At 39.1% G+C, this 10,468-nt stretch overlaps 1 protein-coding gene across 4 annotated transcripts in view; it reads right to left on the bottom strand.

Annotated features, from left to right (window-relative positions):
* The window catches only part of wfs1a (Wolfram syndrome 1a (wolframin)), a 63,279-nt gene extending 54,041 nt beyond the window's left edge, over positions 1 to 9,238 (bottom strand). For all 4 annotated transcript variants that reach the window (XR_009821906.1, XR_009821907.1, XM_062027276.1 and 1 more), the window contains exons 1-2: positions 8,884 to 9,238; positions 3,848 to 3,927 (exon numbers count right to left, since the gene is read on the bottom strand). Coding sequence is in view for 2 of the 4 variants with exons in the window: in XM_062027276.1 (XP_061883260.1) it covers positions 3,848 to 3,927; positions 8,884 to 9,100 (297 nt within the window). In the remaining 2 variants the exon portion in view is untranslated. The remainder of the gene's footprint in view (positions 1 to 3,847; positions 3,928 to 8,883) is intronic.
* Between the last annotated feature and the right edge of the window lie 1,230 nt (positions 9,239 to 10,468).

The raw sequence follows: 10,468 nt of genomic DNA on the forward strand, positions 1-10,468 counted from the left end.
GTAATTTTTCCTGATTAAGCTTAATTTTAGAATTTTGATGACATGTTTTAAATAGGTTAAAATCCAATCTACACTTTGTTAGAATATATAACAAATTGGATCAAGCTATATTTCTAACAAAGACAAATCATTATTTCTTCTAGATTTTCCAGAACAAAAATTTTAAAAGAAATTCAAAAGACTTTGAAATAAGATTTAAATTTGACTCTACAGATTTGCTAGATTTGCCAGAATAATTTTTTTGAATTTTAATCATAATAAGTTTGAAGAAATATTTCACAAATATTCTTCGTCGAAAAAACAGAAGCTAAAATGAAGAATTAAATTAAAATGTATTTTTTATTCTTTACAATAAAACATTTTTTTTACTTGAACATTGATTTAAATTGTCACGAAAGAAGAGGAAGGAATTTAAAAGGTAAAAAGGTATATGTGTTTAAAAATCCTAAAATCATTTTTAAGGTTGTACGTTTTCTCTAAAATTGTCTTTCTGAAAGTTATAAGAAGCAAAGTAAAAAAATGTATGAATTTATTTAAACAAGTGAAGACCAAGTCTTTCAAATATTTTCTTGGATTTTCAAATTCTATTTGAGTTTTGTCTCTCTTAGAATTAAAAATGTCGGGTCAAAGCGAGACCAGCTTGCTAGTGAATAAATACAATTTAAAAAATAGAGGCAGCTCACTGGTAAGTGCTGCTATTTGAGCTATTTTTAGAACAGGCCAGCGGGCTACTCATCTGGTCCTTACGGGCTACCTGGTGCCCGCGGGCACCGTGTTGGTGACCCCTGATCTAATGAGTACACTGCAAAAACTGAAATCTAAGTAAGATGAAATATCTCAAATAAGGGTGATATTTGCTTATTTTCTGTCTGATAAGATAATTCTTCTCACTAAGCAGATTTTATGTTAGAGTGTTTTACTTGTAGTAAGATATTACAGCTTGTTGCTGAGATTTGATGACCTATATCAGACCTGGGCATTCTGCGGCCCGCGGGCCACACCCGACCCTTTGTGCGTCCCTGTCCGGCCCGCGTGAGGCCAATCATAAATGACAAAATAGATTTAAAAAAGTATCTATGTCGAGTGTGCAATACAACGGTGCTGCTTTTGTTTTGAAAAGCGTTATTCGTATTACTTCCGTGTGGACGTATGCGCGTGCGTGATTAAGAGTGAATGTGAACAGCTGCAATCACAAATTACAAAATAAAGTTGAAAAAAACATCTATGTCGTGCGCGCAATACAACTGTGCTGCTTTTATTTTGAAAAGTGTTATTTATGGGCGTGTGTCCGTGTGTAACCTGCGAGTGAAGGTGCACATGCAGCGACAAGTGATGCACGGTTTACACCCGAGAAAAGTTGATGAGGAATGGCGTGTTTTCAACAAGACATGGACTGCCAAGCAACGTTCCCTCTAAGGTGCGCGCCTGCGCAATTGTGCACTGCTCAAGCGTCCTCTGCGCACAGCAAATATATGCCGCGCACCAAATCAAATCCCATCTGAATTCTAAACAAAATAAACACATTTATTCTGTGTAATTTTGCAATGCAACTTTGAGTGACAGTGACAACAAGCGGCCCTAACGGTGTTCGTCAACACCGTTCAATTGAACACCGTTCAATTATTGTAACGTCTATCGAGATGCTTCGAGGACAGGAATTATATCGATCACTTTATTGAGCAAAACTGTTTATATTCGGACATAACCACACCAAAAACATGAGTAAAACACTTCTATCTCGAAAAACTAGTCATTTTCTGCCGTACAAACCAGGCCAAAACCAACTTGTCATCTGTCACCAACACGCATACCACTAAGCCACTGGTGCGTTTATGGCCACACAAAAAGTCGGACAACTCAAACAGCACACAAAGTTACACTATGACTCCTCAGTCATACATGTGCTTATTTTACTGTCATTTATTATTAATGTTAATTTATTGATATTAATCATGGAATGCTGTTACGAGAGAAAGTTACAGGAAGGCACACTTCATCCTATGCTTACATTTCATTGTGCAACATGAGGATGTTTAAGGGGAACTAAATGTGATCTCTGAAAGGGGTACAAATGATTTCCAAAGCAGTGTTTTTGGTATAAAGTTAAGTTAGGTTAAATGAAAGTATTATTATTATTATTATTATTATTATTATTTATCTTACGGTATATATCAAAAATAATATTGAGCAAAATTTAATTGAAATATTGTCGATGTGGCCCTCCAGCAGTGCTGGGGTTGCTCATGCGGCCCCCGGTAAAAACTAATTGCCCACCCCTGACCTATATTGAGTAAAACATGCTTGAAACTAGAATATCAAGTGTTGCAAAGCTGTGTCATCAACACTCACAAGTATAAAACTACTTTTTTAAAGTAATCATTTCTTATTTCAGGCATGAACAAAAAAATCATGACTTTGACACAATTGTGTCTCATAATTAAAACAGATGACAGCCAAATGGACTTTGCGGTTTTATTTTCAATGAAACAATAGAAAACAGGTACTCATATAGTAGTACAGTTGGCACGGTACGGTAAACGGACAGTTAATATTTAAACATTTAACAAAGTTGTTGTCGCAATTGTTGGATATGACTTTAAAGCATAACCAAGCATGCATCAATATAGCTCTTGTCTCAAAGTAGGTGTACTGTCACCACCTGTCACATCACACCCTGACTTATTTGGACTTTTTTTGCTGTTTTCCTGTGTGTAGTGTTTTACTTCCTGTCTTGCGCTCCTATTTTGGTGGCTTTTTCCTTTTTTGTTTGGCATTTTCCTGTAGCAGTTTCATGTCTTCCTTTGAGCGATATTTCTACTTTGTTTTAGCAATCAAGAATATTTCAGTTGTTTTCATCCTTCTTTGTGGGGACATTGTTGATTGTCATGTCGTGTTCGGATGTACATTGTCTTTGCTCCACAGTAAGTCTTTGCTGTCGTCCAGCATTCTGTTTTTGTTTACTTTGTAGCCAGTTCAGTTTTAAGTTTCGTTCTGCATAGCCTTCCCTAAGCTTCAATGCCTTTTCTTAGGGGCACTCACCTTTTGTTTATTTTTGGTTTAAGCATTAGACACCTTTTTTTACCTGCACCCTGCCTCCCGCTGTTTCCGACATCTGCCACCTACTGATATGGAAGAGTATTACACGGTTACTCTGCCGAGCTCTAGACAGCACCGACACTCAACAACAACACACCATTTGCAGACTATAATTACTGGTTTGCAAAAAATATTTTTAACCCAAATAGGTGAAATTAGATCATCTCCCACGGCACACCAGACTGTATCTCACCGCACACTAGTGTGCCGCGGCACAGTGGTTGAAAAACACTGGCTTACACATTTAAAATGACAGAAAAAAATCTTCAAACTTGACCCTCGTGCTTGGGGCGAGGATCCATGAATCCTATGTGCCCGCTCACATGCAGTCTGGCCCTCCTGTCTTCTCCCACTACACGTCTCTTTGGGGGTAATGGAGGCCCCGGCAGGATATATCGGGTGACTGCTAATATTAACCAAGAGTTCATGACCATCTCCTCGTACCGTTAAATGCATTTAGCAAGGACGCGGTTGACCCGTGCTGAAAATCTCAACTATTACCAACGTGTGCTATGGGTGTTGTGTTGTTATGTGCCACGGACAAGAGAGCCATGGGGCCGCTCTGCACCGGTGGGTCAGGACTTACCCCCGTCAGTCCCCGCACCATTTGTCACTTCTGATGAAAGCCAGTTGAAAAACATGCCGTTTGATTGCATAGCAGCTCCCTTGCGGAGCACACCGGGAGCGTCACGTTGCAAAGGAGATAAAAATAGACCACCATGCAACGCCAAAGAACTGGTCTGCAACTCACTCGGGTCTGAGCTCTGGCATCACCCGCTTTGGCCTTCTCCTCCATCTGCTCCTTAGATAAGTCTTCCTCGGGTTCTTCATCTGGAGGAGAAGACAGGAGGATCTCGCACTACAGTACAGCAGCTTAGAGGGGAGCTGCACTTGTTTTTTATTTTGCCTATCAGTCAATATCCTTATGTAAGACAACAACATATGTATTCTAACTAGGGATGTCCGATAATGGCTTTTTGCCGATATCCAATATTACGATATTGTCCAACTCTTTAATTACAGATACCGATATCAACCGATACCGATATATACAGTCGTGGAATTAACACATTATTATGCCTAAGTTGGACAACCAGGTCTGGTGAAGATAAGGTCCTTTTTTAGAAAATTAATAAAATAAGATAAATAAATTAAAAACATTTTCTTGAATAAAGAAGAAAGTAAAACAATATAAAAACAGTTACATAGAAACTAGTAAAGAATGAAAATGAGTAAAATGAAGTGTTAAAGGCCAACTGAAAGCCACTACTACCGACCACGCAGTCTGATAGTTTATATATCAATGATGAAATCTTAACATTATAACACATGCCAATATGGCCGGGTTAACTTATAAAGTGACATTTTAAATTTGCCGCTAAACTTCCGGTTCGAAACGCCTCTGAGGATGACGTATGCGCGTGACGTAGACCGGGGAACACGGGTATGCCTTCCACATTGAAGCCAATACGAAAAAGCTCTGTTTTCATTTCATAATTCCACAGTATTCTGGACATCTGTGTTCGTGAATCTGTTTCAATCATGTTCATTGCATTATGGAGAAGGAAGCTGAGCAAGCAAAGAAGAAAGTTGTCGGTGCGAAATGGACGTATTTTTCGAACGTAGTCAGCAACAACAGTACACAACCGGCGCTTCTTTGTTTACATTCCCGAAAGATGCAGTCAAGATGGAAGAACTCGGATAACAGAGACTCTAACCAGGAGGACTTTTGACTTCGATACACAGACGCCTGTAGAGAACTGGGACAACACAGACTCTTACCAGGATTACTTTGATTTGGATGACAAAGACGCAGATGTTCTACCGTGAGTATGCAGCTTTGGCTTCTAAACATTTGATCGCTTGACCGTATGTGCGCAACTTTTTTTTTGCGTATGTACGTAACTTTTTTAAAATATATAAGCTTTATGAACCTTGGGTTAGGTGAACGGTCTTTTGGGCTGAGTGATTGTGTGTGTTGATCAGGTGTTTGAATTGTATTGGCGTGTTCTATGGAGCTAGGAGCTAGCAGAGGAGCTAGGAGCTAGCATAACAAACACGCAGGTGTTTTTATGCAGGATTAATTTGTGGCATATTAAATATAAGCCTGGTTGTGTTGTGGCTAATAGAGTATATATATGTCTTGTGTTTATTTACTGTTGTAGTCATTCCCAGCTGAATATCAGGTCACCCCCGGCTCTCACAGCATCTTCCCTATCTGAATAGCTTCAACTCCCCACTAGTCCTTCACTTGCACTTTACTCATCCACAAATCTTTCATCCTCGCTCAAATTAATGGGGAAATTGTCGCTTTCTCGGTCCGAATCTCTCTCACTTCATGCGGCCATCATTGTAAACAATAGGGAACTTTGCGTATATGTTCAACTGACTACGTCACGCTACTTCCGGTAGGTGCAAGCCTTTTTTTTATCAGATACCAAAAGTTGCAATCTTTATCGTCGTTCTATACTAAATCCTTTCAGCAAAAATATGGCAATATCGCGAAATGATCAAGTATGACACATAGAATAGATCTGCTATCCCCGTTTAAATAAAAAAAATTCATTTCAGTAGGCCTTTAAAGGTTAGTACTATTAGTGGAGCAGCAGCACGCACAATCATGTGTGCTTACGGACTGTATCCCTTGCAGACTGTATTGATATATATTGATATATAATGTAGGAACCAGAATATTAATAACAGAAAGAAACAACCCTTTTGTGTGAATGAGTGTAAATGGGGGAGGGAGGTTTTTTGGGTTGGTGCACTAATTGTAAGCGTATATTGTGTTTTTTTATGTTGATTTAATAAAAAAATAAAATATAAAAATTTAAAAAACCGATACCGATAATTAAAAAACCGATACCGATATTTTCCGATACTACATTTTAAAGCATTTATCGGTCGATAAATGACATCTCTAATTCTAACACATAAATAATTGTTAGCAAAAGTCAGCTAAAAACAAAGATAATGGAAGTCGCTCTATTCCGCCTATATAATACATATATTTTTATGTATTTAATGTATTTTTATCTATTTATTTATGTTCTTATGTTTTTATGTGTTTATGTGTTATTACGAATTTGCACTAAATTAGTTTTGCTTACAATTTCGCTGTACACTGTACAATGACAATAAAGATATATTCTAATAAAAAAGAAAAACAAGATTAAAAATGTTAATTGCTCGAAAAAATAATGAATTATAATAAATATTGCTATGAATTATTGACCTATTTAAGGCTCCAATTACTTGACGTCAAATATTCCACATTGGGGAAAATGTTGCTTTTTTTTGTTTGTTTTTGCCGTGAAAACCGGGTTTTCCTTTACAAAAATTAAACATTAATGAAATAAAATAATGATAATAATAAAAATAAGTTGACCTAGAGATTTAAAATAATTTTTTATGACTTATTTTTAACATTTTCATAATTTTATGGTCTTGAGCCCTGAAGGTTAAAAAAATATATATATTGCATTGGTTTTGAAAATGAAAAATATCAAAACCATGCTTTGATTTTTCAGAGTGCGGCCCTCAGTGGGAAAAAGTTTGGACACCCCTGTCTTAAACATTCTTAATTTGATTTAAACAACCTTATTATTGTTCGTCCCGCCTATTAAAAACATGTGGTGGTCAAACTAACTCTGTTCTCAATAGATAATCGGCGCCATTTAGCCTTTCTCGAAAAAAACATGCCCTTTGCTTGTGTGGTTTTCGGCTGTACAAACCGTTCTAATCGTGAAAAGGAGAAACGTTTCTTCAGAGTTCCTGGAGAGGTAATCAAAAAGGGCGGAAGAGTGCAAGACTTCAGCTAAAAATGGAGATAATGGAAGTGGCTCTATTCCGCCTATAAAGCTCTTTAAAAAACATCCAAAAACCTTCACCATCATTTTATATACACACTGTAAGTATACGTTTATGTAGTATCTAGTAACTTTCATGATAACATGTCATATTTACATATTTTGATCATTTTAATTTCACAAAACGCATAACAACGTTCACTTTGCCCTTCAACAACAAGACTACTAATCATGGCAGACTTCATGAGAGACAACTTTGGGACAAATAATGATCTGGAAACTTCAAATTTTTGAGCCTGAATATAAGGAGGACGATCTACAAGTTTTAGAAGCTGTGTGCTAAGCAGATGCAGCTTTGGTCAAACACCAAGCATCATGTAGCAGTGTTGCTAAGTGCTAGACAAGATATACAAACATAATAAAACAATCACTTACTGTACAGTGTATGCTCTCACTGGGATAAAGACTGATGGGGTGTTTATGTCTTCCCGTTTACATCAACAATTCCTCATAATCCTCACAAAGGCTAAACACCTTCTCCTATACAGGTAGGTGAGAGGCATTATTTATAATTTAGAACAGAGGTGTAAATTTGGCTTGCAAGATGTCATTAGTTCAATTAAGCATTGCGAAGAGTATTCAAATTAATTTTAAAATCCAGACCTATGTTTGCTAAAGAATTAGTGACTTCTTATAGACATTGAGTAAATCAAACCAATGGCCCTAAATTCACACAATAATCGTAACACAGCATTGACTTATATGACAATATCCGCACAACCTTCCCTAGTCATGGTGCAACATTTTTATTTTTTTTATTACGAATATGCAACTAACTTAAGGTCAACGCACAAGGTCACACATAACACAACCTTCTCACTGACATTTTTTTTTAATTACACCCATTTAAATCCGTGAGAGTGCATGATGGGAAAAACACTCCACAAGGTGGTAGTCAAAACTTTCACATACTCTTAAAATCAAATTATATTAATATAAAACGTACACACATACACATATAGTCACTTTATAGCGGCTTTCGGCCCCCCAGCCAAGTTTTTTTTAGCCCAATGCAGCCCCCCAAGTCAAAAAGTTTGGACACCCCTGATCTAGAATTAACTTTCACCAACTCAGAGGCGATGCAGCAGCTCAATATGTCAATATAGTAGCATAAATCCCCAAAATGATTCCCCGAGCGCGGCCACCGCTGCTGCTCGCTGCTCCCCTCACCTCTCAGGGGGTGGAACAAGGGGATGGGTCAAACGCAGAGGGTAATTTCACCACACCTAGTGTGTGCGTGACTATCAGTGGTACTTTAACTCAAACTTATAAGCTAGTTAGCACTCTGTAAAAAAAAAATTGTTTGTCTGCGTTAGCACTCATAATAACAAATGGAGTAATAATAAATGGAGTAGTTTTTGGATGTTTTTTTATAGGACTTTATGGGCGAAATAGTGTACTCTTATTAGCCACCTCCTACTTGCCGTATTTTATGAGTTAGAATGTGTGGAGGGGGGCGTGGTCTGCGGGCCTGCCGCGGAGCGGGGTGTGTAAGGACCGGCCTCGAAGCCAGCGGCAGGTGAGTGGATTGCCCAGCTGGGGCTGGTTATCTAATCACCCGTCGCCTTTATTAGCAGCAGCCGGGCCGAGACACGTGGTTGGAGTCGGAGCCAGAGAAAGACACACGCACAGAGACAGAACGAGGAAGAGCAAAGACACGCCGGACCGGAAAGTCCAAAATATATTGCTGGAAAGCAATCCATACTTGGGTGTATGACAATAAAAACGTGCACAAACCCGGTACACCGGGCTCAAAGACAGATCTACCGGACTCAGGAGAACCCTCCACAAGAAAAATATGTGTTCTTGTCTTATATATTGTGAATGATAGGCAACATTTCCCCCCAAAAAGTGCAGTTCCCCTTTAAGTTACTAAGTAATTTGGGTATTACGGAGAAGTCTTCAGCCTCCATCTTACCTTCTTCCTCAGAATCTTCTTCCTCTTCTGCTTTTCTAAGCCTCTCCTGTATGATCACACGCTGGGCGACGGAAGCAAAAGTTCTTTTCTGGGGGGCGGCGGCGGCGGAGGAGGCGGGGGTGTCACGGTCCGCGCCGCTGGAAGAAGCCGGGTCCGGAGACGGCGCCGCCGGGGTCACAGTCGGAGGGTCCGCCTCCGAAGAGGGAGCGGACTCCATGGTTCTCGGGAGGAAGGGATCGATGTGGGGTCGAAGTCACTGGAGGCAGGTGGAGGACTTGGAGGGCGGCCATCCAAGGCAGGGCGAGACCCCTGGGTGAGGAAGTCGACCTGCCAACGGAGGAAGGGCTCTTCTGGAATGTCCTGAGATGATAGCGACAGAAATGTAAGACTATCTGGCGCAAGGGAGGACAGCTGGAGGCCCGTGTTACGTTCTACAGAAGAGCCAGGGACTAGAATGGATTAGCTACAATCTAATGAGTAGGGGTACTCCAAAAAAATCAGTTTACATCCGAATCGTGATTTTTATTTATTCCGATTCTAAATGTATTCACGATTTTCGAAAATGTATATATTTTTTGAATTTTTTTTTACGAATACATTAAACAATTGTTATTGATATTATTATTATTAATACTTTTGCTTTATAATTTTTCTGTTTTTTTGCATAATATTGCATATAATGTCTGCTAATAGGTGCCATTTTGGGGTTCTTATACACACACCATAATAATACCGTAGGCTGAAGCACAGTACGTCTGACTATGGTAGTCGTAATGCTCCGACAATCCATCAAGCGGTGCTTCCTAGCTTAGCAAAGTCGTACGAAAATATTTTGACGGATTTTGGAGTGCCGTGTATAATGTTCTATATTCTCAATGGAACATTTAAAGTTTTGGTGTTTTTTGCTGCCGTCATATTGCAGTCTACACGTATCTCTTATGTGTGACTGCCATCATATTGTAGTCTACGAGTATCTCTCATGTGTGACTGCCATCATATTGTAGTCTACGCGTATCTGTCATGTGTGACTGCCATCATATTGTAGTCTACGCGTATCTCTTATGTGTGACTGCCATCATATTGTAGTCTACACGTGTCTCTTATGTGTGACTGATATCATATTGTAGTCTACGCGTATCTCTCATGTGTGACTGCCATCATATTGTAGTCTACGCGTATCTCTTATGTGTGACTGCCATCATATTGCAGTCTACACGTATCTCTTATGTGTGACTGCCATCATATTGTAGTCTACACATATCTCTCATGTGTGACTGCCATCATATTGTAGTCTACGCGTATCTCTCATGTGTGACTGCCATCATATTGTAGTCTACACGTATCTCTTATGTGTGACTGCCATCATATTGTAGTCTACACGTATCTCTCATGTGTGACTGCCATCATATTGTAGTCCACGCGTATCTCTCATGTGTGACTGCCATCATATTGTAGTCCACGCGTATCTCTCATGTGTGACTGCCATCATATTGCAGTCTACGTGTATCTCTTATGTGTGACTGCCATCTACTGGCCACACTTATCATTACACCATGTGCCAAATAAAATTGCTTCGACGTCGGTA

Source organism: Entelurus aequoreus, linkage group LG18, assembly GCF_033978785.1.
Source record: "Entelurus aequoreus isolate RoL-2023_Sb linkage group LG18, RoL_Eaeq_v1.1, whole genome shotgun sequence".
Classification (NCBI taxonomy): domain Eukaryota; kingdom Metazoa; phylum Chordata; class Actinopteri; order Syngnathiformes; family Syngnathidae; genus Entelurus; species Entelurus aequoreus.